This window comes from Mus musculus, chromosome 10, assembly GCF_000001635.26.
Source record: "Mus musculus strain C57BL/6J chromosome 10, GRCm38.p6 C57BL/6J".
Classification (NCBI taxonomy): domain Eukaryota; kingdom Metazoa; phylum Chordata; class Mammalia; order Rodentia; family Muridae; genus Mus; species Mus musculus.
In genome coordinates, this window is record NC_000076.6 from 26337605 (window position 1) to 26362922 (window position 25318).

General features: G+C 42.3%; 1 protein-coding gene across 11 annotated transcripts in view; it reads right to left on the reverse strand.

Annotated features, from left to right (window-relative positions):
* Positions 1-25318, reverse strand: part of L3mbtl3 (L3MBTL3 histone methyl-lysine binding protein) — a 101576-nt gene that overhangs the window by 63144 nt on the left and 13114 nt on the right. For 4 of the 11 annotated variants that reach the window (XM_006512732.4, XM_006512733.3, NM_172787.3 and 1 more), the window contains exons 2-8: positions 14655-14771; positions 7008-7119; positions 6573-6647; positions 4904-5063; positions 3304-3436; positions 1615-1699; positions 164-255 (exon numbers count right to left, since the gene is read on the reverse strand). In XM_006512732.4, the coding sequence (XP_006512795.1) occupies positions 164-255; positions 1615-1699; positions 3304-3436; positions 4904-5063; positions 6573-6647; positions 7008-7119; positions 14655-14756 (759 nt within the window). In that variant the 5' untranslated portion in view covers positions 14757-14771. Of the gene's footprint in view, positions 1-163; positions 256-1614; positions 1700-3303; positions 3437-4903; positions 5064-6572; positions 6648-7007; positions 7120-10136; positions 10291-14654; positions 14772-25318 lie in introns of those variants that run through there. The other 7 variants (XM_006512735.4, XM_030245081.1, NM_001347467.2 and 4 more) reach the window with 5 other exon arrangements.

The window sequence follows — 25318 nt, forward strand, 5'->3', positions numbered from 1 at the left end:
TAATAGAGCTAATAACGGCTGCCTTGTGAGGAATCTTCCACATGCATACTCATAACAAAAATACACCCAAGTCACACTTCCTGCGCAGATAATGGGATGACAGCATGGACGTAGAGTGTCTGATGCTTTGCCTTTACACATAGCACTGCGGAAGGCCTCTTACCTCTTTGAACAGCTTCGTAGGCACAGCCACTGCTTTCTCCTCCTCCAGGTAGGAAGCCCAACACCAGGTCTTCTTGCCTTTAGGAGGCAAGCCTGAAAGACAATACACCAAATAAGAGGCTTTCCAAAGCTACGAAATCAATGAAATGCCCCAGGACATCTGTCTTCTGCAGCCAGTGGGGTTTCTGGCTCTTCCTTTCCGTGGCTGACATGTCCCTCCTTTTCTGGTCCCTGTTCCAGAGGAACAATAACTGGGAAGTCTGATGACGCACGAGGGAACGCGCTTGGCATACATGAAGAGAAGCTACAGAAAGTAACATTGTCTAGAACCGACATGGTCATGTGTTGCTTGTTCTCACGCCATGGACAGCTGGGGATAGGAAACCACTGAGTGGTTATCCAATATCTGCTCATCTTGGAGATGAAATAAACATTGATGTGGTGACAGGCAGATTCATTAGGTACAAAACAATGCATATGTGATAAAGATCAGAAGCCTCTGGATTAAATGGCTCTGGATCAGAAGGTGCTCGAACGGGGAAGGGGGGTCGGGCATGTGACAGGATCGCTCGTAGCAGCACCGGAAGCGCTTGTGAGTCCCCAGGGATGTGTCAAGCCCGTTTGGAGCACATTAACAGAAGGGAACGTGAACGGTTACGAAAAAGAAATACTGACTGAAAGCAAGGCGTACACGAGCCACCGCTTTGGAATCTCACACTGAGGGCTTTCGGAGGACAGGAGACAGAATCTGAAGGGCGAGGCAACACCACGCTACGTGACTAGAGATTTCATATACTTCCCTTAGTCACCCAAAAGGACCAACCAGACAGAAAGGTATCTTAAAGCGCCTGGATGCAGGGTCACTGGGTTCACAGCCCCTCCAGGGAAGAGTGAAGGCCTGAAGGTTGGTAGCTGGGCTGCACAGATCTCTACTGACCTCGAGCAAAGACCCGGCAGGGCACAAGCATCCGGCCATGTGAAGTAAAGCAGAGAGGAGCTTATGTGGAAATGACCTGAGAGCCAATCCCAAGAAGGAGGAGGGTTTATCCAACCAACCAGCAAGGAAGAGGACCTGAGATCGACTGGGTTTATAAGCTCTGGCTTTAAGGGAAGCAGGAAGAGACAGGGCCACTCTGGAAGCATGTGCTTGAGAGAGCACAATTGAACATGTAACATCTTGGGAAATGGGTAAAGGGGCAGAAGCAGGAACTACCCCCTTGATGGATATACTTGTAAATAAAAGGAGGTATTCCATACATACATGGTAACAACTTGAAAATTAGTGAACTTTCCTAAACGGTTACGTCAAGCCTTCGTTTTTATGGAGAAAAACCACACCAAGGAGAAACTCAAAGAATTCTCTGTGACTGTGGAGTACGATAAAAGACTGGACGTTCCTGTGACACATTTCAGGGCCACTGAGTCAGCACAACATTTCCATCATCAGCTCACCTTGCTTTAAGACGGCAGAATCCCCGCGTCTTTTCCTTCTGGCTCTCTGAGAACCCCTCAGGATCCTTCCATCTTGTTTGTTCTCCTAGAGCGAGAAAGAAAAGTTTTACATTTACAGGATCATGAGGTTGGTCTCCAGGAAAATTTTGAGGTCTGTCAAAAAGCTTTTTGCTGTGGATCTGTGTTTCCGTTTCACTTCCTAGCTCTTAAAGAAAACACTATGGTCCGCTTGAGAGCATGTTGGTTTTGAACTGAGTCACTGGAAGAGAGCATTTCCAGTTGCTCTTTGGAAGAGCTCCCTCCTCCTTAAAACATCCTGGTCTTAGCTCCATGACTCTGCCTGCTCTCCTCAGACCTACTGGTCTCTTACCCAGGCTCACTGCTGATGCCTGCACCCATTCAACCTCTATTCCACTCTAGCCTGGAGGTGCGAGGAGGGGTAGGAACAACTTGAAGTGCTACTGAGCTCAGAGGAAGGCCCTGGGTGCCATTCCTCGAGCTCTTGCCAGTCTTCCTGTGAGTCAGGATCTCCCAGTGGCTAGCACTTCAGGTCAGTGAGCTCCAGGAATCCTTCTGCCTCCACAGCCACTAGGAGCTACGGTCCCTACCTTTTTGTACAGGTCCTGGAAATCAAAACTTAGGTCCTTATATTCACACGGCAAATGCTTTACTGACAACCATCCCCCCATCCCTCGAGATCATCTGTATCCTAAATAACCTCATCCTCTATCGCTAGCTTCCTTTTCCTGACTTCATGTTTCTGTCTGTCTGCCTAACACGTTTGAGATGTGGAGGTACCAAGTGCAACAAACTCTGCACCCCCTGAAAGGCCTCTGCAGAGCTTTTTTTTCCATCACCCTTGAGTTCACATTCCAGGCATTTGTTCAATCCAGAAATCTGCAGTTCTTAGAATCCCTGATTCTTCTCTTCTTATATCCTCAGAACCCTACCTAACTCTAACAAAAACCACCTAATCTAACCTCACATGACCCTCTACCACGTAAGGGCTATGACACTGCAAGATTATCTAACTGCTTTTCCTGACTATACCCCTACTTATCTGGGTCAAAGCAAACTGGTCATGCCAAAACAAATCCAACACAGCATCCCCTTGCCTTTAACTTCACAGTGTTTTCCCACTATACTCAGGAAGCCATAAAGTTGACCTGATCCAGTCACACTGGCCTCAGCTTCCTCATTCCGCTTTGCCCTAATCCTCTGTGCACCTGTGACTTTGATGTCCGTCCCTCCTACCTAATGAGCTACAGCTGTACTCACTTTGGGTTGTGTCTTGCAAAGTGCTCAATGCACATAGCTGGCTCCTCCTCACGGTTCACATCTCAACGTTCCTGTCTTGCTTGGAGCCCTCCCGTAATAGCCAACGTAAGCTAGTTAGCCAATCCTAATGCTCTATGTTAAATGCCAACATAGCACTGAGGAGAAACTGATATCGGTTCTTTTGCATATCATGCCTCCTTAGCCAGAGCACAAGGTCTTCAGGAAGAAGGACCTAATTCCAGCTACATGTCTTACTCCTCCGTATTGCCAACCCATTGAATCTCGGGACAGAAATGATCCCTTAACTAGCATTCACTAACTCGAACAACTGACTCCAGAACAGATCTGGTGGCCAGCGGCAGCCCAAGATGACTGCGCATGCCTCTGAATGGACACATAAGGGCTACTAACCATTTCATCATCTCTCTCTTCTCCATCGTCCTTGGAGTCCGCCTTCAGAGACAATTTTGGCTTTTTCTTTCGACTACACTTAGGATCTTCCTCATCGTTGTCTTCGCCTCCATCCCGTTCATCCTTTTGATCTCTGTTGTGTTTATAACCCCAAAACAGTGACAGGAAACAACACCCATCAAACATCTACATGTGGACTATCGATGCAAAAATTATTTTTAAAAAATGCTCTCCAAAGGAAATGTTTAATTACCAAGAGTGGTCCATAGGCATTAGCATATCATACATATAGAGAACATTAAATCATAGTTCATAGATCTGTCTGCATACATAGAAACTGGAAATTGTTTTATATATTAATTTCAAAAGGGAACTAGCAATATATATACTATGGATCCTAATGAGTTTATAATGGCTTGTCTGCCATGATAATAAAAGAATCAATTATTTACAGATATATGTTTCCAGGGCAAATAGAAACCAAAGTCCTAGCAATTTTAAGATTGGCAAATCTAGTAGAAAAGACCAATGGTAAATTTGTAATCAGTTTGCCAATACAAAACAATCAGCAATTTCTACATTGATTAGGATATGTGAGAATCTCCACTGAAACATAAAAGCCAAGGGACTAGAAAGATGGCTCCATGGCTAAGAACAATGGCTGCTCTTTCAAAGGACCCAGGTTCTATTCCAAACACCACCTGGTGGCTCATAATTGTCTATAAATACAGTTCTAGGGAAACTGAAGACCCCTTTTGACATCTGAGGCATGCATGTGGTACATAGATATACATGTAGGCAAAATATCTATATAACTACATTTTTGTTTGTTTGTTTTGTTTTTTTTTTTTTTTTTTTTTTTTTTTTGAGACAGGGTTTCTCTGTGTAGTCCTGGCTGACCTGGAACTCACTCTGTAGACCAGGCTGGCCTCGAACTCAGAAATTCGCCTGCCTCTGCCTCCCAAGTGCTGGGATTAAAGCCACCACCGCCCAGCTATAACTACATTAAAAAAAAATTAAACTAGATTTAAAAATAAATGTCAAGTCATTTATTTTGTCCTATACTATTATATGCAAGGAACACATCTTTTTGTTCCTAGGTTGCATTTTGTTAAATAGTCCTCGGATGGGTTGGTGGCACACTGTGTGCACACTGAAGCCATCCTATGAGGACCTACTATATTATCTCTAGTTCCAAGGAGTTGACTGCCCATCTTACCAGTGGTACCTCTATTCTCTGTGTGGTGTTTCAACAGAGTTACCTCAGGATTCCAAAAAATATAAACAAGTGTGTTATGAGTATCAGTACCATCTAACTGTGTCCATAGGTCAGAAATACCTGAGCACTCTTTATTTGAAACAATGAAATTAATGGCAACAGTGGTCGACCACAGAGACAGAACATTACTACTGTGATGGACCAAGTGTGAGAGAAGGCACTACATCTAATGCAGGGGTCAAGGCCCATCTGTTACTGGAGAGAAAGTCTAAGAGACAAGTTTGAGGGGGGAAACAGATGTCCTATGGTACACAGTCTCCCCAGATCCTGTGATCTGGAAGTCTCTGATCCACTTTAGAGATGGAAGGGAAAGGGACCTACTTGTCTTTGGCATGCCGAGCACAATTCTGGCTGCAATACTTTCCTCCCGAAAGACATTCATCTCCGTTGCCATACTGACAACAGTTCTCACAAAACTGAAGCCCGTCTGCTTTTGATTGCTCCTTCAGCCTGAAGGGTACCCCAGTCTTCTCTGAAAAGACTAGAAGATGAAAAGAAGACGAAATATTACAACCAAGCTAGAAGGCATGTATATTTAAACTTTCTCTTCTACTAATTTTGTTAGCAGCACAATAAAGAATAATGTTTGTTGAATGAATCAGTGATTGAACGATAAAGTTGGGGGGAGGGGCTAAGCTTGGCAGTAATCAGTTGAATCAGTTCTACTAAAAAAAAAAAAAAAATCTTGAAAAAGGGCCTGTGGGAAAGCAGAGGCAGGCAGATTTCTTTGAGTGTGAGATTTGCTTGTCTACATAGTAAGACCTATCTCAACAGTAACACATCTCCAAAGAGGATAAGCATGAGAACTTGGCTTTCTCCATAGAGTTCAAAATAGAATAAAAATAACTGGAATTAGTTACTAGATTTAATACTATTGGTCTACAAGTTCCAATCTACACGTCAATCTTGGATAAAGCTAAAAAGCTCACGCGTGTTGTTTCATGTGTACAACATTTTGATGAGAGCGGTTTTTACTTAGTTGTCTAAATTAACACATACAATTTTAATGTAATTAATCTCCTGGATCATAATTATCCGAATTATTTAGGACCTCATATTCCCTTCTGCCCGAATCATTCAGCAAACATTTGTTAGTCACCAATTTATACTGGACACTGATTATGTCAGTGTGGACCTTGTCCAAGACAGCTCACAGGCTAGAAGAGAAGCCACACAAGAAACCTGGTGCTTATAATCGTGTGGATGCATGCAGTCATAGAAGTGCAAGGAAGTTTTTGAACTGCAGAGGAAGAAGTGGTTCACTCAGCCAGGGGTAAGGTCGAGAAAAAGTTTCTGACACAGCCCCTCATCAGGGTTTTTAAGGCAAAAAAAAAAAAAAAAAAAAAAAAAAAGACAAAGAAAGAAATGGCCTCTAAATCAGAAACAAACAAACAAACAAACCAAATCCGGCATGAACAAAGGCAGGGAAGCAGAAACCACAGGATGATCTGGGACAGTGACATGTAGGTCCATACTGCTTGAGCCATAAGCACAAGACACAGAGAAGGTGACAGAGTTGCAAGCAGAGAAGTTGCACAGAGAAGCAAGCAGGTGGGAGCAAGCCTCCAGGTCTTTGAAGTCTTTGCTAGGTCAGCAAAGGCAAGGAGAAATGAACAAGGAAGCAAGTGAGCAGTCTACATAAGCCCCGCTGACGTCAGGGTGCAGGATAAATCGGGGAGGGGTGAGTTAGAAGCGATGATTATTTAAGAGCCTTCTATGATAGATTAAGTGAGGGTTAGAGGCCTAAAGTCAGGGAGTTGCTGTAGTGACAGCCAGATCTGAGACACATTTAGGGAATAAAAACCGAGAGCATTAGAAAACCGATGGGTGAAACAAATTCGGGATGACTCCTCGATTTCTTGATTATGCACCGTGTAGATGGCGCTACCATCGGCTGAAATACGGGTTACTGAGGAAAAGAGCAGGTTTAGGAAAAGGGAGAAAGAAAAGGAAAATAAATTGCATTTCAGACTTGTGGAGTTTGAGGTACCTGTGGGACATCCAGGTGGAGATGTCCAGTAGGCAGGTGGAAATACGGGCCTGGAGCTCGGGGGAGAAGTCGGGGCTGGAGATAGATCGGAATCATCAGCATATATGTGTAACTTAAAACTATCGGAGTAGAAAAAAATAACAAAGTGCCAGGCTTTTTGGCTGAATCAACTAGGAAGGCCATTATCAACTTGGGTTTACTTGAAAATTTGCAACTAACTTTGTGCTATTACAGATCTGGCACTAGAAATGAGGCAGTTTATAATTATTTTAAAATAGAAAGTCTGGCTCCTGTCTGTTTCATTACAAAAAAAAAAAATTATATAGGAACATGAAACACAGAAGTAACCCAGGGCTTTCAAAGTCTGGCCTCCTATAAAAGTCTGGTTTCAAAGCACTCAATGCGAAGATCTAAGCAGCGGTTGGGTGGCCTTACCGTCTTGAGCAGTTGGGACCATCCATGTGGTAGTGGCTGTAGCTTTCTTAACACTTTCCATCTCGCTTTCGTCTGTGATAACTTCCAAAGCTCCAAACTCATTTACTCGAAACTGGCAAGAACATGGAAGAGAAAAACACGGAAATTTATAAGGAAACTCCTGGGGTGTTATTTATTTCACTGCAGACACACAGGCTTTTAGCACACTAAGCACCTGCCAGGAGTGGAACAATTCTATTTTGGATGAGTTTTTTAATAACAGTAAGCCCCCCCCTTTTTTAAATAAATTTGGGGCTGAGAGGGATTAGAAGGCAACAGTAGGTGCCCCTACAGCCATGCATATAGAAAGTGGCCCAACACTTCTAACTGGTACTTCTGACACATTTTTATTAAGATTTTTATTTATTTAATACTAGGGTTCTTTTAGGATTTAAATATTATATGTAAGTACACTGTAGCTGTCTTCAGACACACCAGAAGAGGGCGTCAGATCTTGTTACAGATGGTTGTGAGCCACCATGTGGTTGCTGGGAATTGAACTCAGGACCTTCAGAAGAGCAGTCAGTGCTTTTACCTGCTGAGCCATCTCTCCAGCCCCCTACTATTATTTACTTAGCAAAGTTACAAAAGGGGAATTCTCCCCTCTATCCCCTAGGAATTGATTCATCTCACTAGAGCAGGCATAGTTCAAAGAGAAGGACATAATGGCCCTTCACCTTTCTCCTTATATCCAAGATGAAAATGCATAAGCTATACCCTCCCCAGCACCACACTTCCATTTTCTTTCACTACTCTCAAAAATTCTCCACCAATTTTAGCTCCAGGTTTCCCAAGCAGCAAGGAGAAAATGAATAAATAACCATAAGAACTGAACAAGTCTACCACATGCCAGCATGCCAGCAGGTCACGGAAGAGAAAGGTCACTCCCAAGTCCTGGAGTTCTCCTTCCTGACCCTACAAGCTTCCGGTCACCCCATGCCAGCTGCACAGAAAGCAGGTTTCTGCACCAACCGGTTTCTATTCAAGAAGGCTTAAATTACTGCTGTTGTACCATGGCAGGGACTCTGTTCTCTCTGACTCAAAAATTCATGGATCTAAATGTTTTTCTTCACTCTTTATACTTTCCATAAAACAGAATAGCAATCAGGATTCATGGCTGTTAGCAGGATATATATATATATATATATATATATTCCACACTCATTGTATAAAATCATTAAATACTTTCTAGATGGAATGAATTGAAATAGTTTAGGAATATGGGAGTGTCTACTCCCTTTTATGTATTCTGAAAATAAATTCACAGGCAATGTGCATCGCATAAGTAGTGTCCATGCCAGTTCAGAAAATAGTGAAAGTCCATTTCATGGACAAGAACTAAAAATAACTTTTTTGAAAAAAGAAAACTTAAAGTTCACACACAAAAAAAGAATTACTCAACTAGCAACTCTTCAAAGTAAGGCTGACAGTACCATCTACTGGGCAAGAGTAGATAAAACAAGCCACTACAATCATTATTTAATGATATTAAAGAAAGTGATACAAAAATCACTTCTGAGTTCAGTTTTTCAATGATTCACTAAGAAGGGTAATTCTTTTGTTACTTGTAATTCACACTAACATATTCTTACTTGACAAGTGCAAGATGTGAGAAATTGCACCAGACATTTAGAGTAGACAGAAGGGATCCTAATGGTTGCTAAGTTGCAAACCACCCTGCATTATAAACACCCCAAAAAGGACACCAGACCGAATCTCTTGTTGGAAAGTGCAGGTCCGACACTTGGAAGGGTAAATACTCTTGAAGCTAAAAGGTAATAATATCTCTACGAACACACTTAACCTTAGCCATCTTCTCCTCTGCTAACATTACTGCCATAACGGACAGCCTAAGTACAAAGCAGACATGCGGTGTCACTTGGGGACACAGCCCCGAGCCAGAGACCAAGGATGGACACCAAGGGCTGATGCCTGAAACAGGTGTAAGAGGAAGCTATATGCACACTTGCAGGGCTAGGATCCGTAGGCTTCACCATACCTCAAAGGTACCCTAAAACCCCAAAACTTAGACAACATCTGCCCTCCCTGTGATTCTTCAGCTCGGGTATGAAACCCTCAAAGTGTGCTCAGCTCACTCTACGTAAAAAGGCAGATAGATTGAAGTTTCTGGTGGCGTTCTCTTCCTAGATTTTGGATGTGCTAATGAAACTAGATGACCAATGACAGGATTCCAGAAAGACCAATGCATTTCCTTCTGTTTCCCCAGTTAAACTCGCAGGTTCTCTAAGTTTTTATGAAGGCTTTGGAGTGATATAAAATTTCTCAAGTGCTCCACTCTCCAACTGAGTATATCAAATGATAAACTTTTTTTTTTTTTTTGAGACAGGGTTTCTCTGTGTAGCCCTGGCTGTCCTGAAACTCACTCTGTGGACCAGGCTGGCCTCGAACTCAGAAATCCGTCTGCCTCTGCCTCCCAAGTGCTGGGATTAAAGGCGTGCAGCACCACTGCCCGGCCAAATTATAAACTTTTACAAAAGCAATTAATTAAGTGAGACAAAGATAAGGTTGGCATGGCAGCTTTTTCTACGTATGAATCCATCCAGGTCAGTAATGAAAGAATGACGCTTCAGATATCTGCACAGCCACAAGGCTTTGTTTATCTGGCTTGCCCTGAGCCACCTTTGCTGATGCTGTCCTTTATTTTTGCATGTAGGGGCAGAAGCTCTTGACCTTCTTTGGGGTCTCTTTAATATTAGAAAACTAAAAGGAACTATCAAGGTTCCCATTTTCATTTTATTACTTTTGGTGTTAAAAAAAAAAAAAAACCTAAAAAACCTAAATGCCAATTACCAATGTGTTTTAAGGACAAAGATGTCTGGTCACTACACTGTTTAAACATTAACTGAGAAGGCAAAGCCATGCATTAAGAAGATGGTGTTGGATTCTACAGTGGGCCATTGCAGGTCTGCTCTCTGAGGAGCAATTACTCTCACTAGATAAGACAGTATCGCTCTCAGGGGAGGAGCCACATTGTACCAAAGGACTCCAAAAGACTGAGCTACTTCTGACTCGACGGATTTCTCTCTGGAGAAATATTTCAGACAACCTTAGAAATTCAGGTAGACTTGCCTACCGTCCTGCAGATCCCGTTCCTCGCACTAGGCTGCCTCGTCTGGCCTCAGTGGGAAAGGATATGCCTAGTCCTGCAGTGAATGGATGTGGGGGGAGGAGGGGGGAAGCTTCCTCCTCAGCAGAGAAAGGGAGGGGGAATAAGAGGAGGGGTCTGGATGGGGGTGGGGAGGTGGGATCAGGATGGGAAAGAAAGAGAGGAAAAAAGGAGAGAAAGAAAGAAAAAAAGAAAGAAAGGAAAGAAGAAAAATTAATTCAGGTAAAGAAAGTTCTCAGGCCTTGGGAAGCCCTGTCAGGCACCTTTCTGAAGTGGCAACTCTCCTAAGGCTAGCCCAGAGCCCTTACTCTACAAAATCGTATTTGCATTTTCAAAGAACAATTTGCATAAAACCTCTGAAGCTTATTTATGCAGAAATGCTGCGGTGATGAGCATGGTCTTTCCCTGACCAGCAGTGGGCACTTGACCTGCTGAAGTAAGTGACTGCTTCTGGAAGCCCTGCTCCTGCTCTCTTCCCATGCACCCAGAAGTCCTCCCAAAGAGCATTTTCAGCTCAAATGGTAACTGGTGGTGTTTAAAGGCTTCCTGGTTCCTGCAGCTGAAGGACGTTTCAACCTCTCCAAATGTGTACCCTTTCCCCATGCCTGTTGATCTTGGCATGCTCTGTCTTTAGACAGCACTGTGGCAGTGTTAAGAGACATCGTTTTGATAATCATCGCAGTCTCCTCTGGCCCAGAGCTGCAATAACTAAGTAAAAAAAGATAGAAGATGCTAAATAAAAAGATGAGATACACTGCAGGTAAAGCGCTCCCTCGGAGGGTTTATTTCCTATTCCTCTCACTTCTGCATCCAAAAAGATGTTTGTACTTTATTTCAAATAATCATGTTTAATTAGCCCAGGATGTGACAAGGGCAGAGAAGCAGATTTTATGAATTACGCTAATTGTCAGCATTTTGGTTTAGTAAAAAATTAATTGTTTAACTACTTAACCAAGATTTTTGATGTACAGAGTCCTATGTAACCCAGTCAGTGAGATGGTGTATCACAAAGCTTTCCTTGGGAAGTCACAACACATGTATCTACTCAACGACAATACTAAGCCCACGACAAGCCAAAGTTCAGATACTACCACAGTTCAACTTGTTGAACAAATTTATTATTGGGGATACTTACAGGAGCACAAAAAGACTCAAAGGCAGTTGAATCACCAAAGTTCACCCCATCATAGATGAGACCTCACAAAGCTGGGACCGGGAGCCCAGATTACAGTCTGCAAGTTACTCACACAGGTTAGAAATGGTCCTATCCAAATAACTCAGTTGATCCAAAGCACCTCCAGGCAGCTCTGCTAGCCTAATTCTCCGTAGCTCAGCTAGAATGGGAGTGGTCTTTGCAGCCTGACACTTCCCTTCTGAGAGAGACTCTCAACTTTTATTGTTTACGCTGGCAGGGAGGAGCCTAGTGAATCTGTTTAGTTTCAGGGACTTCCTTAAGTTATTTTGAGTGGTTTACCTTCCTCCTTAAGGAGCACAGTAGACTGTTTAAATTTCAGAGGAAACTATTATGACATGCACCACTAAACACACAAACCATTAAAGAGCAGCAGCCTGGCCTTTGCTCTTCACACTATAGGCTATAAATTGAAAGAAGGGTTATAAATAATATATTCTGTATGTGAGAAAGACACAGAAAAAGAGAGAGGTATGTGTGAGTGTTGTATGAACATGCATGCTGCTACATACACCATCTATACGATACAGAGGCCAAGTAAATGTCTGTGTTCTGTCTGTCACCCTCCACCTTATTATTTCACTGAGAAAAGTCCTCTCTCTAAACCTAAAATTAGGTTGGTGGCCGCAAAGTTTCGGAAAGCCTCCTGTCTCCAGCCCTCTCTGCCACTGGGCTACTTTGTCCATGGGTGCTGTGGGTTCAGACTTAGTGCCTCTGTGCCTTTCCTCTACTCTTTAAATTACTAAAGTAAGGTATCCAACCGTCTACTGCCCATAGGTAGATTGGACACATGGTAATTACCCTATAATTACATGAGTGTAAAAGTCATATCTAACAAGCCTGATACTAAAACCCTAAATGACTTAATTGCCTGATTATCTTAATAAAAATAATAGGTTAATTTCTAAAATCCATTGCTTAGAAAACTTAAAAAGCAATCCAGATTTCTTAGGGATGGGAACTCCCCTTTTGCCAAAGGCTAACTAAAACAAAGTTATAAATTTCATCGTGTACCTGACATATAAAACATATCATGTATGAAAATGCAGGAGAGTAATTTTCATAATATAGTCAGAGAATGCGCAACTTGTATCAGTTTGCAGTCTTTCACCATCACCGCTGTCTCACACCTGTGAGTTTATGGATTCTGTCGACTCCCATTTTTTCAGATAAAGCTTACAACATGTAAGGGTTTTAGAGACTCTTCCATAGGTTTTACTTTATTGTTAATTGTGTCTATGTGGCAAGGATGGAGGGAGGGGCTGTGAGTATAATTACCCTTAGAGTTCATAAAGATCCCCTGGCACTGGCTTTACAGGGAAATGTGAGCTGTCCAGTCAAACCAGAGTCAGGTCCTACCAAAGCAGAACATGCTCTTAACTGCTGAGCTACCTCTGCAGTCCCTGACGTTAGGCAACTGGACAAAGGTCACATGCTAACATATGGCTGACATGATTGGAGCTTGAAAAATAGCTTTTTTTTTTTCTATTTAAATGCTATCAGCTTTCTTTGCCCACCACAAGTCACACAGGTGGCACCTGCAGAATGTCAGAACAGCTTGAGTCCCATTTGTTCTTGTATTTACTTCCTTTACTGCAGAGCTGTCATGACCCAGAAGAATTAACTAAGTCTATAACTTCTCATCACACAAAACCAAAACTGGAAACATCTTCTTTTTAATGATTTTGAGTGGATACAAAGTGTGTGTGCATACTTATGAGTGCCATATGCTATTCCCATATACATACACAATATGTAATGTTCAGATGGGGGAATTAGCATTCCTACCTCCTCAAACATTTCTATTTCTACATAATAAAAACCTTTGAAATCTTCTTTCTTAGTTATTTTACAGTAGATCATATATTACTTTAGACTCCTGTTACCCTATGGTATAAAGGACTGCCAGAATTTAATAGTTCTAACTATATGTTGGTACTCTTTTAAAAATAGCTTCTCCAGATTTCCCTAACCCTCACTGGAATGGTTTTGTTTCCCTAATCGCATACACTGGCTCTTCGGCTCAATTAAGCCTAAGCCAACCAAAATCTCAAACATTTTTCCAACGGCAGGCAGATGTTTAAATTGTACCCTTGAGGATCAGTGAGGGCAGGGACTGGGCTAAGATATTTGTCAGGCAGCCATCAAAAGGATTAGATTTCAAGAAGCCTAAGTTAGGGGCAAAATTTTCGATTTGAGGCAGCACAGAACAAGTCTTATAGAGACAGGCCAAGTGACAGCCTGTTAGAGATACAGGAAGTTCAAACACCTGAGAGACTGCATACAAACACAAAGTTTAAAAGGCCACAGGCCACAGACAGGTTCAAGGTCCCAAAGACAGGATCAGAGCAAAAATCACACTAGAAATGAGAAGCAGGGGCCGATGGGAGCTTGCACAACTGTGTTCCATGGAGCAGCAGAGATGGCCCTAACGCAGGCTCAGTAGAGCAGGAGACTCACGGTGGGCTAGCACATACACAACGGGGCAGACTGAACGCCATGAAAAGTAGAGATTCACAGTGGGGCTAGCACATATACAGTGAGCAGGCTAGTTGGCAGACTGACCCGTGAAGAGTGGAGACACACAGTAGGTTAGCACATAGACAGTGTGTACACTGAGCCATAAAGGCTGGAGACACATTGTAGGCTAGTATATATACAATGAGCAGACTGACCCATGAAGAGTGGAGACATACAGTGGGCAGACTGGACCCCATGAAGAGTATGCTGGTGAACAAGTGGTTATACAAAATTCTTATTTATAGCATAGTAAATAGTTCTATCGATTCAAAGTTTTCATTTTTTTTTTATCCAGCTTCTATATAAGGACACTAGGACCCAGGGAATGTGGTCCCCCAAAGCCATTACTAAAATATACAAAAAGCTAGACTTTCTAGGTCTGGCACTGCCATATATATTGGCTATCATCATCATAGAACAAAACCAGACGATCCTCCTCAAAGGTCTTGATGGCTTCCTCAGATTAAGAGCATACTGAAACTATTCTTCAGACCCCTAGCCCAAGGGGTAAAACCCGGCAATCCATCAGTATTATAAGGTAGCTTGCAAATTTACTACAGAATACCACATACTGTATGAAGCCAGAACACTCTATTTACTGCTTTGAATTTTTGTTTCATGTATATACGTTGAAGTACATTGTTTCATGTATTTCGTTGTAAAACAAGCTGACTGCAGATACAATAAATAAATAAATAAATGTACTTATTTACACCTTTTATTATATATATACACACACACACACTTGTGTATGATAAAGAAAGCCTACCTTTAAATCACTCCCTGGTAGGGTACCAACGCCATCCTTCCAGTCCATAACACTAAACACATCAAACTCTTGACCACTTGTGCTAGATGCAGATTCAGTCATGATTTATTGTGTAACCTGGAAGAAGGGAGAGAGAGTATAAATACTTCACATGCACACTGATTTAGTTATCATTATCACGTCTGCTTCCTTTACTTTCTTCACTTTCTTGATTCATCCATCTAAAAACAACCGCTCCAAAGCATCGTGAATGGGGCTGAGGATAGAGACCCTGGGAGAGTACTTGCCCAGCAGGTTTCAGGCCCTCCAAACCCTCTATAGATTACATTTCTGTTTTACTTTGTGGTGTTAGAAACTGCAGCTAGCATTAAGAGAAGCACTCACTCTACACGCCACCCCCAGAGCTATACCACTTTTTTCCAGAGCATGAGCATCTCCACCTTTTCATTTAAACAATTAACATTCTGTTTTGCATTAATCAAGTCACCAACAGCATTGCTATTGCAGCTGGGCCAATGTGAAGTAAACGAGGTTTACTTGAAAATAAGCATTGTGAACTTGGACAGTCAATCTGATAACTGAGATGACAGTCACCAAGTACCTAGCAGGCGGGGAGGGGCTTGTGCACACACTACAGGCTCACTAGATCCAAAGTGGACTCACTCCTGAGTAGAGTTGAGTGAAACACTCTGTGACTTCACACGACTCGGGACCACGTCAAAACTCACAGATTGTTTGCTTCTGGACAGTTCCATTTAATATTTTTGAACAGCTGACCTCAAGTAACTGAGTCCTGTCCTAACTATACTCTCAGAAAATGGAATTTTCTGAGATAAAGGAACTACAAAATAAAATGTGGATTTAAAAGACACCATTTTTGAATCTATTATTCTGTATTAGTCTATTGTATTAATCTATATTAACCTACCAATTACATGTCTGACCTACTAGCACAGCAAATGTGAATGTGATTTTTCAGAACGAAATCAAGTTTGTTTGATCCAGCTGAAACACTTACTATGATACTAACAAGGTTCCTAACAGCCAAGACTTTGCCAAGGACATGGACTAGTGACAGGAATGAAAATGAAGTGTTTTAAACTTAATGAAATATGACAACAGTTGGAAGATTTACATAGTTCATTGGAAAAATGTTCTCCAAATGACTAAGGTATAGCGTTACAACAGTAAGCCCGGGAGGGATTGGTTCCAACTCTCAGATGAATAAATTTTAACAGAGGGCGAAACCTCAGTCATCAGGTTTCTAACTGCACACCAACCCACCTTTAGGGTAGACTGCCCCTTGTGGAGTTTTGCTGGGACATCAAAGATTTCCACCATTACTGAAAGAGAAGCAAAATCTCTCTCTCTTTTCCAACCCTGTCTCTACATAAAACCAGACCTTTTTCATATACTTTAGCCAAAACAACAGCCTGGAATAGATGAAAGGCAGGCGAAGTGGTAAGAATCCAGCTATCGCTCTTAAAGTCAGACATTAGAAAGGTTTGCCCAAGTACAAAACTACATCAACTTCTCCCATTTACAACTACTATTATTGTATATTTGCTACCTTTCATAAAAATTGTGTTTATGTATATTATCATACAGCAAGTTATCATCATACAGCACTAGTTTGGCAGGAAGGTGTGAATCTCTGGGTAGCCTGCCATCGCAGGAATCTCTCAGCCTCTCAGCAGGTAGCAGTGTCTTGAGGAACGGCTCCAGAGTGACAGAACAATAGAACCATCTAGGTGGGAAGGCTCTACCTCAGGTGGTCTCATTCTCAGTGGAGCAAGGTCTGAGCCAGTCTGCTCAAGGCTGTGGGAGGCTACAACTTCTCCCGTTTACGACTGCTATTATTGTATATTTGCTACCTTTCATAAAAAATTGTTTATGTATATTATCATACAGTAAGTTTACTATCATTATTTTTAAGTAAGTAATCAATCAGCCTATTTTTAACACAGTAAGTATCAATATGCATAGAATATTAGAAAAAATAACTACTTGGGTTTTCAATAACTAAGATTTGAGACCAAAAAGCCTAAAAGTGGCTGCTGTCCAGAACAATCGTTTGCTTCCCCCATAGAGAAGAAATGGGGGGCGGAGTTCACAACCGGGAGCTGCACATGGAAATTAGATCTAAGCATATTTACAAGAAGACATGGTACCCAGTCACGGGGCACCAACTCGCAAATCACAAATTATTAAGAAAAACATTACTGGACAGAGTATTAGAGGAACACTGCTTTTCTTTTTTAAAGGTGGGATGATAGGCAATAGTAAATATTTTTATTTTATTTATATTTTATGTGCATGCATTGTGTGTGTATCTGTTGAGGCACCTGCATGCCAGAGTGCACATATGGAGGTCAGACATTAACTTGAAGGGACTCAGGTCTCTCCTTTCATCATGTGGGTTTGAGGGTTGACCTCGGGATATCAGATGCAGAGGTATTGAGCCACCTCTGGCCCATTTTGATTTGGTCAAGAGACAGAGTCCTGCAACTATGCCAGCCTCAAACTCATGAGTCTTCTGTCTCTACTTCCGATGTGCTAGGATTACAGGGACATTCCACCAAGCTAGGGAGTATGTGGTTTTTTGCTTTTTGTTTCTAAATGGAAAGCTCTTTTTATATTTTAGTGATTCAGACAAAAATGGATAAGTAAAAAGGCATATGAGAAATTTGTCTTCAACTAATCAGTGGAACTCAAGTGGCCAGATAAAATTAGTGTGCTGGGAACTGTCCAACTGTAGGTCAGATCTTTGGTGAATCATGTATGTTCTTGATCTTACATATTTTCAAGTTGTTTTTGTTTTTTTTTTTTTCTTTAGACAGAATATTGTTGTGTAATATGCTGTTCAAAACTTGGAATGAAGCTTAGGCTGGCCTTGATTTTATCCTCCTGCCTCAGCCTCCCAAATGATGAAATTACATGCTCACACCATGATGCCAGGCTCAAGACTTCGCAAGTTCGTCTTTCAATGTCATGCGCATTCCTAAACAGTCTGTAGAAACTCTGTGCTTCTTTGAATGAGAAACTTTCTTCCTTTGAGAATTTCCAGATGTGCCATTGTTCTTTCTCCCCCTCATTGCTTTAAATAAAATATCAACCAAAAGATATTTCTCAGTGTGTGAAGTGTCCATCACAAGGACCGAATTATACATTACTAAGACTTAATCCTCAGAGCAGGAGAGGTCAGGGGACAATTATGTGAGGGAAATTGAAAATATTAAATGAGTTAAGATTTTGTTTCTACTGCTGTAATAAAACACCATTACCAAAACCAACTCATGGAGGGCAGAGTTTATTTTATCTTACAACTCTCAGGACAGTCATCACTGAGGGAAGTCTCGGCAGGAACTCAAGGCAGGAAACTGAAGCAGAGAGCTCGCAAGACTGCTGCTTCCTAGCCTAGCTTATGCCTCATGGTCTGCTTTCTTATACTATATATTATAGGACCACAGGCCCAGGGGGAATACTGCTCCCAGAGGGCTAGGCCCTCCAACACCAATCATTAATCAAGAAAATGCCCTACTGACAATAAACAAGCCAGGAGAGACTGGTACTTCAGTGGTGAATGAATCCTCGTTCATGAAACGGACTGGATCTCGATGACACTGGCAGTGTTGTAGAAGAGTGGTACTGATAGAACTTGACACCCCTGCTGGGTAAACAGTGAGTAACCAGGGTGTTTGGCCTTCCCCTACCTAAGGCCGGCAGGCAGGCACAAACATCCCAGCACTAGAACCTGCTTGGCACTCTCCAAGAGCTGTGGCAAATGTTCACTGTGGACTTTATGAAATGCGTAAATGTGCTTCTGCTTTAAGACACCAATATTACACAGTGAACTCAGCCTGTAAAGCCCCAGCAAAACTGGTAAACACTGTTCCCATCCACTGCCTTCACGCTCAGGTCCATGGATGTGTCCTCTGAGCCGTTATAGTAAAGGACATTCACTACACTGTCTTTCCTAACATCTCCATCTGAAATCACTGGCTACTTTGTCACAGAAGTCTGAAGAGCTACAACAGATGAAGTGTTTTCCCACCAGCAGCAACACTGTATGGAAAGCTGTTTATTTTATGGCACCCAAGTCTTTCTTGTTTAATTCTTCCCCTGTGCACATGGACACAAACACACAAACACACAGAAGACTTTACTTCTTGTTCCTGCCATGTATGTCAGGAGTCAGAAGGTACCATAGAGCCATATAAGCCACAAACAGCATCTCATGGTGCCAAAATGCCGGTCTCAAATCTCTTGGCAAATAATGCTGAGATTCCCTAAGAAAGTACCATAAAGGTGCACCCATGATCATGCTACCAGGAAAGAGGCAGTATTTCCTCCCGAATCAGTCCCTTTTCATGCTTTCCAGCCACAAATGATGTCAGATAGGGCAGTTTGGGTGATCAGAGGGTCAACAAGTAAACCAGTGCAACTTTTGATTCCCAAAAGTATACGTGCCCACGGGCAGTGGTAGCACACGCCTTTAATCCCAGCACTCGGGAGGCAGAGGCAGGTGAATTTCTGAGTTCGAGGCCAGCCTGGTCTACAGAGTGAGTTCCAGGACAGCCAGGGCTATACAGAGAAACCCTGTCTCAAAAAAAAAAAAAAAAAGAAAGAAAGAAAGAAAGAAAGAAAGTATATGTGACCTCACTGACCATGGCCGTTAATCACCAATGGTACTGTCTCCCAGTGCTCTCCTGCCAGCTAGAATGGTACAGCAAACAAATGGTATGGGGCACTATCCTCAGACACACACACTCTCTCTCTCTCTCTCTCTCTCTCTCTCTCTCTCTCTCTCTATCTCTATATCTCTCTCTCTCTCCACACACACACATACACACTTCCTTTTCTCCAAACCAAAGCTATTCAACTTGACCCTCCCTTGAGAGCATCTCCCTATTAAATGGACCACCTCACATTCTCAAGTTAACCAAGTCTCTGGTAGCCCTGACTAATGAACCCTCCCCACATGATGTTAATAGCACTGTCCCATTAGATGTTAATAAGACCAGATTGTTTTTCCTTTGTTTTTGATTATTTTGGGAGGAGTGTATGTTCAGTGCTTCTATGTAGGCAAATCTGTCTTCAAGTAGCATCACACACTCAGAAAACCCATGTGAGGAGACTGAGGAGATAACTCAGGCATAGAAAGCCCAAGACAAAGCAAACAAACAACAAATATTTTATGTTATGAAGCTGAAGGTGGTTGGGCCTCTAATAATCATTGTAAGTTAAAAGTACTATGAACTAACAACCCAGACTTTATCCTCCAACTCAGGAAGTCTGCTTCTAGAAAATGATCCTACTAGATACTCGTGTGTGTGTGTGTGTGTGTGTGTGTGTGTGTGTGTGTGTGGGTTCTTCGTAGGTAGAGAGTTACAACAGTTCAATGCCATGGCATAAAATGCCACAGGGAAAGGCAAAGAGGAAACTCCATTCTAATGTAGAAATAATTCAAGATAGAATTAATATGACTAATTTTAAGCAAAGTACAAAAATGCTGCGCTACCATTTGTATAAAACCAAAGGAGATATGGAGTATGTCCCCTGTATGTACATAAGTTATGTTTAGAAGGATCGGTCAGCAACTGGAAATTCCAGCTGTGTCCAAAAGGAGGGGAGACAGTGTTCAACAACAGCCACATTGAGCTTTCTCCATGTTAAAATTAAAACTAATGTTAAAACAATACATTCAAAAGTTATGATATCTAAGCAGGGTCTGGCCAGGTTAATACTTGGATGGGGGAGCACCTGGGAATACCAGGTGCTGTAGGCTTTAAAAAAAAGGTTATGATATAAATATAATATATAAATGTTAAATCCTACTTCACGCTTATTTAAAAGTATATTATAAGAGGCATGTCTTCCCACAAAAATATTTGCTACTAATGTCAACAAGAGAAAAAAATGGTGTAGAAGTCGCTATGGGAAAATTAGCCCTGTGAAGCTCTTGGGTTACTGAGAGAGAGGAGTTAACTCTAAGTGCATGCTTATCAGTATAACATATGGCAAAGACCATATACACCCCCAGACCCAGTGTTTACAGCCCCACCATCCTGATCAACCCCTGAAGTTGTGGTGAGACTTCCTAATCATTGCTTCCTCAGAGACATGATTCTTCATAAGCTGAGGGGCAGGCGCGCATTGCCAGGCCTGGCCTACGTCCAGGTAGGGCTCTTAGTCAGAGAGCTTATTCTTAACTGCTATGAACACTGCAAATAAAATGATTTTTAAAATAAAACTTTTTTTTAAGAGAAATCATACAAGCAAAATTAACTACTAGTGGAGTCTAGTGTTGACGACAGAATAAAGGGAACGTGGACATGTTTATGAAAGCCATAGTTCCTGGCCACAAGATAGACATTTCAAGATCAACTGAAGACAGAAATGTCAAATGCAATGACTCAGACACATCGTGTGAACACAGCCACTAAGCCTTCCAAAGAATACCAGTAGAAAAGATGTGCAAATTTATTTCAGTTAGTGCTCGACACCATAAAGATCACTCAACAAGAGAGATGCGTAGTGAGGGCCTAGAGAGATTATTTCTGGTCTTCTTTTAGTGATTTCACAGAACGTAGTTTGAGAATTGAAGGTGGCTTGGGACCTAGCCCTCACAAATGTCATAGATCGACTCATCTCACTTTGACTAGACAGTCTTTCATGCCACCTGTTTGTTTTCTGCCATGAGCAGATAAAAGAGGCTTTGCGAGACAGGCAGAAGTTTCTGGAGCCGACTCTGAAGGAAAGAGACGAGATGGAGAGAAGATAAGAGTCCTCTGAACACAACTGCTCAGCACAAAAGAAAAGAAAAGAGAGGCCCAACTCCCACCCAAAGTCTGGAACAGCAGGTGGAAGGAGCCAGCCAGGATGACATCAACGCCATGTCATCTGGCCAGTCATGCTCAAGGCATGTCTCTAGAAGTTATAGTGAGAGGAACGCTAAGATGGTGCTCAGATAGAGTAAAGAAAGAGACAGAGGCTGGGGACATGACTCGGTGAAAAACCCATGTCCCAAAGGACTGAGGCCTAGATTCAGATCCACAACATCCACACTGCTCACTGCTTCCCCTGATCCTAACACTCAGCAAGCGGAGAGCGGCAGAGGAAGCTGGGACCTCGAGCAAGAGACCATGCTGAGAATAATCAAGAAAGCCATTGGATGTCAACCGCTGACCTCCATATATATGGTATGAGCCCACAAAACACATACACACACACACACACACACACACACACACACACACACAATCAAAACCAAAGGATTTTTATAACTAAAAACAAACAAAAAAAACAAAACTTAAATAAGGGTTAGGGTGTAGTCCAGCAGTATGGTGCTTGGCTAAAATTATATGTTCCTAGGACCACAAAACGATAAAGCAAACCAAAAAGAGTCAGGTAAATGACCACTATCATGTTATAGCTTCTTTGTTTGAAGCTCCACGCTACATTTTTCATTTAACAGATGCAATTTCAAAATTAAGGTACAGCGATGCTAAGGTTGTAAGCCCAGGTTATTCAATGGGGGATACATTACTTCAGAGCAGAATCACATTAAAATTCAGAGAACATGACTAAAGGTGTGTGACTCACAGGAGAGGCCTGACGTATTACTGCCTGATGGAGACCGACTTATCTTCCTAGGCTTTGGTTACAAAGATAGCACACCTTAATCCCTTATGTGATCGTGAATCAGGGGCACTAAAATCATTACCATGAGCCAAACAGAATGACAATTGTGTAAAAGAGTGACAGTACAGTGGAAAAAAAAAACCACATCAGAGGTAGGAAGGCCTGCTTAAGATCAATGAACATGCTTGCTGGAACACACGTTTAATCCTGGAACTGGGAGGGCAGAGGCAGAGAAAGCTGGATCTTTGGGAGTTCAAGGCTAGCCTGAGTTATAAAGGTTCTGGGATAGACGGGGCTACCTCATGAGACCCATTCGCAAGAGAGAGAGAGGGAGGGGGAGGAGGGGAGAGGGGGAGGGGGGAGAGAGAAGGGGAGGGGGAGAGTGAGAAAGAAAGAAAGAAAGAGAGAGAGAGAGAGAGAGAGAGAGAGAGAGAAAGAAAGAAAGAAAGAAAGAAAGAAAGAAAGAAAGAAAGAAAGAAAGAAAGAAAGAAAGAAATCATTCTTTAGCAACTGGTTTGTGCTGCTCACCTAGCAGGGCTGTATATGAAAATGCTAGGCCTCCTCCAGGCCCCACAGGTGAACCTTGTCTTTCCTTCACTGTTTGCCCACCATGACCATCCTCCTCCTCCTCCTCCTCCTCCCCCTCCTCCTCCCCTTCCTCCTCTCTCACCTTTCCTACATTGCCAGCTCCTCATTTTTCTTAGCTAACTATGAAGATTAGGCAAGCCATGTAATATGCTAGAAAGCAAGGTCTCTATCTCCCCAAGAAAACAGTCAAACACAATATAAGCCTATTCTAACTGTTTAGTTTATAAGGTTTTGGAGAGAATGTGAAAATTGTTCAGGGATCTTAGAGACAGCCCGCCAGATGTGGTTGCTCATGCTCGTGATGTCAGCACTAGGGACTCTGAGGTGGGAGAGATTCTAAAGTCCTTGACCAGTTTGAACTACATAGTGAGCTCCAGAACAGTCAGGGCTAAGGTAGGAGAACCTGTGTAAAACGAAAAACAAAAGCAATCAACCTAAATAATCAGTGTTCCCCCCCCCCCCCCCGCAGTTTATTTCAACTACTACTATCATGAACCACTTTTGTTCAAACCTATATTAGAAGATGCTAAGATGGCTACATTAAAAGTAGTTCTTTTCAAACACAGACCATTATAGAACTGGCCAAATGAGAAAATATTTGACTGGGTGGTGCCCACCCCCATGTAATGCATCCACAACACAACTTCTACACCTAAGGCTAAAGTGTCATAGAAAAGGAGGCAGAACCATACTAAGAGCCAGAGGACCAGGATGTCTGCTGTGAGATTGCATGTTTTCTATATTACAGGGACGCTACAGTCATGAAATCACAACGATATGATAAGGGTGCCTGAGCCATAGTGACATACAAAATGATACCTCCAGTTGACATGTCAACATGGATCAGGGAAATCTCACCAGGCCCCACCCCTAGAGTATGAACTACAGACAACTAATGATTGCTTGGAGAAGGAGACTCAGTCTTCCCCAGGGATGTGGCTCCTAAATGGTTATCCAATATGAGGACATTAACCCTAAAAGCATACACAGATGAACAACACTAAATGGACTCAGCAAATTGTATTTAATACTTACGTATGTGTGTGTAACAATAATAAATATAGAAAAGGGTCATGAATTTGACAGGGGTGGGACAGGAAAGGAGTTGGAAGGAGAAGGGAAACAATGTAAATAAAGCTCTCATAAATGAAATTCTTATATAAAAATTGTTTTAAAGTAGCTCTTTACATAAGAGGTCCTTATGGTTACACTCTAGACCAGTGGTTCTCAATCTGTGGGTCTCAACCCCTTTGAGTCAAAAGGCCTTTTCACAGGGGTCACCTAAGACCCTTGGAAAGCACAAATATTCACATTACAGTTTGTAACAGCAGCACTGTAACAATGCAGCAATGAAGTCAATTTTATGGTTTGGGGTCACCACCACAACAACAACATACTCGTTGGATGTGTCTGTCATCCTGCAGAAAGGGAAGCAATCTATTTGTTGATTCCCATGCTCCTCCCAGCCCAAGGATCCCACACACTGTGAGCAGAGCAGGGCAGGGCAGGGGTACCCGTGCCAAGGCTGGTGCCACAGCTGGATGAATCCCTCTGTACTTACTCAGAGGTCCAGACACTGGGGCTTGAGGCTGTTGCTAACAATGGCTTGAGACTTCATAAACAGGTAGATTTCATTTCAAAGAAAATTTGAGTTTCTAAGTTCTCCCAAATAGATGGTCAGTAACATAGTTTTGCCAATTCTTTATCCAAAATAAAGGAAGGAAGGAAGGAAGGAAGGAAGGAAGGAAGGAAGGAAGGAAGGAAGGAAGGAAGGAAGGAAAGAAGGAAGGAAGGAAAGAAAGAAAGAAAGAAAGAAAGAAAGAAAGAAAGAAAGAAAGAAAGAAAGAAAGAAAGAAAGAAAGAAAGGCAGGCAGGCTGGCAGGAAGGAAGAAGATAGTTTAACAATTCAAGAGTAGACAATATAACAAAAACCTAATTTCTGAACAACTACTGTAAACGTGGCTGCTGGCTGGTGACCCTCCTGTGAAATCTGTGCTAAGAAAACATTAAAAGTGTCTCACATGCCAACAGCAGTGGTTATAAGACCTGCCTTCCAGAGAGCATGTAGAGAGGCAACAGAAAGCATGGGATGCATTATAGGGAGAGGTAGCAGAAAAGAGAGAAAGGAGGGGCCCTTCCGAGAGAGGACTTCTGGCTGTACAGGAGCGTCTCTGCATGAGCAGTGGGATGTGTGCATCTCAGGGAGATGCAAGAGAAGAGCCTGGAGGACCGAACCTGCATCCTGATCAACATGAGAAAGCTTTTAAAGGGGCTGGAGACATGTCACTATTAAGAGAGTTGGCTGGTCTTCCAAAGAACCAGGATTCAACTCCCAGCACCTACATGGCAGCTCCCAACTGTCTATAATTCCAGTTCTAGGAGATCTGACACCCTCTTACAGACGTGCATGTAAACAAAACACCAATGCACAT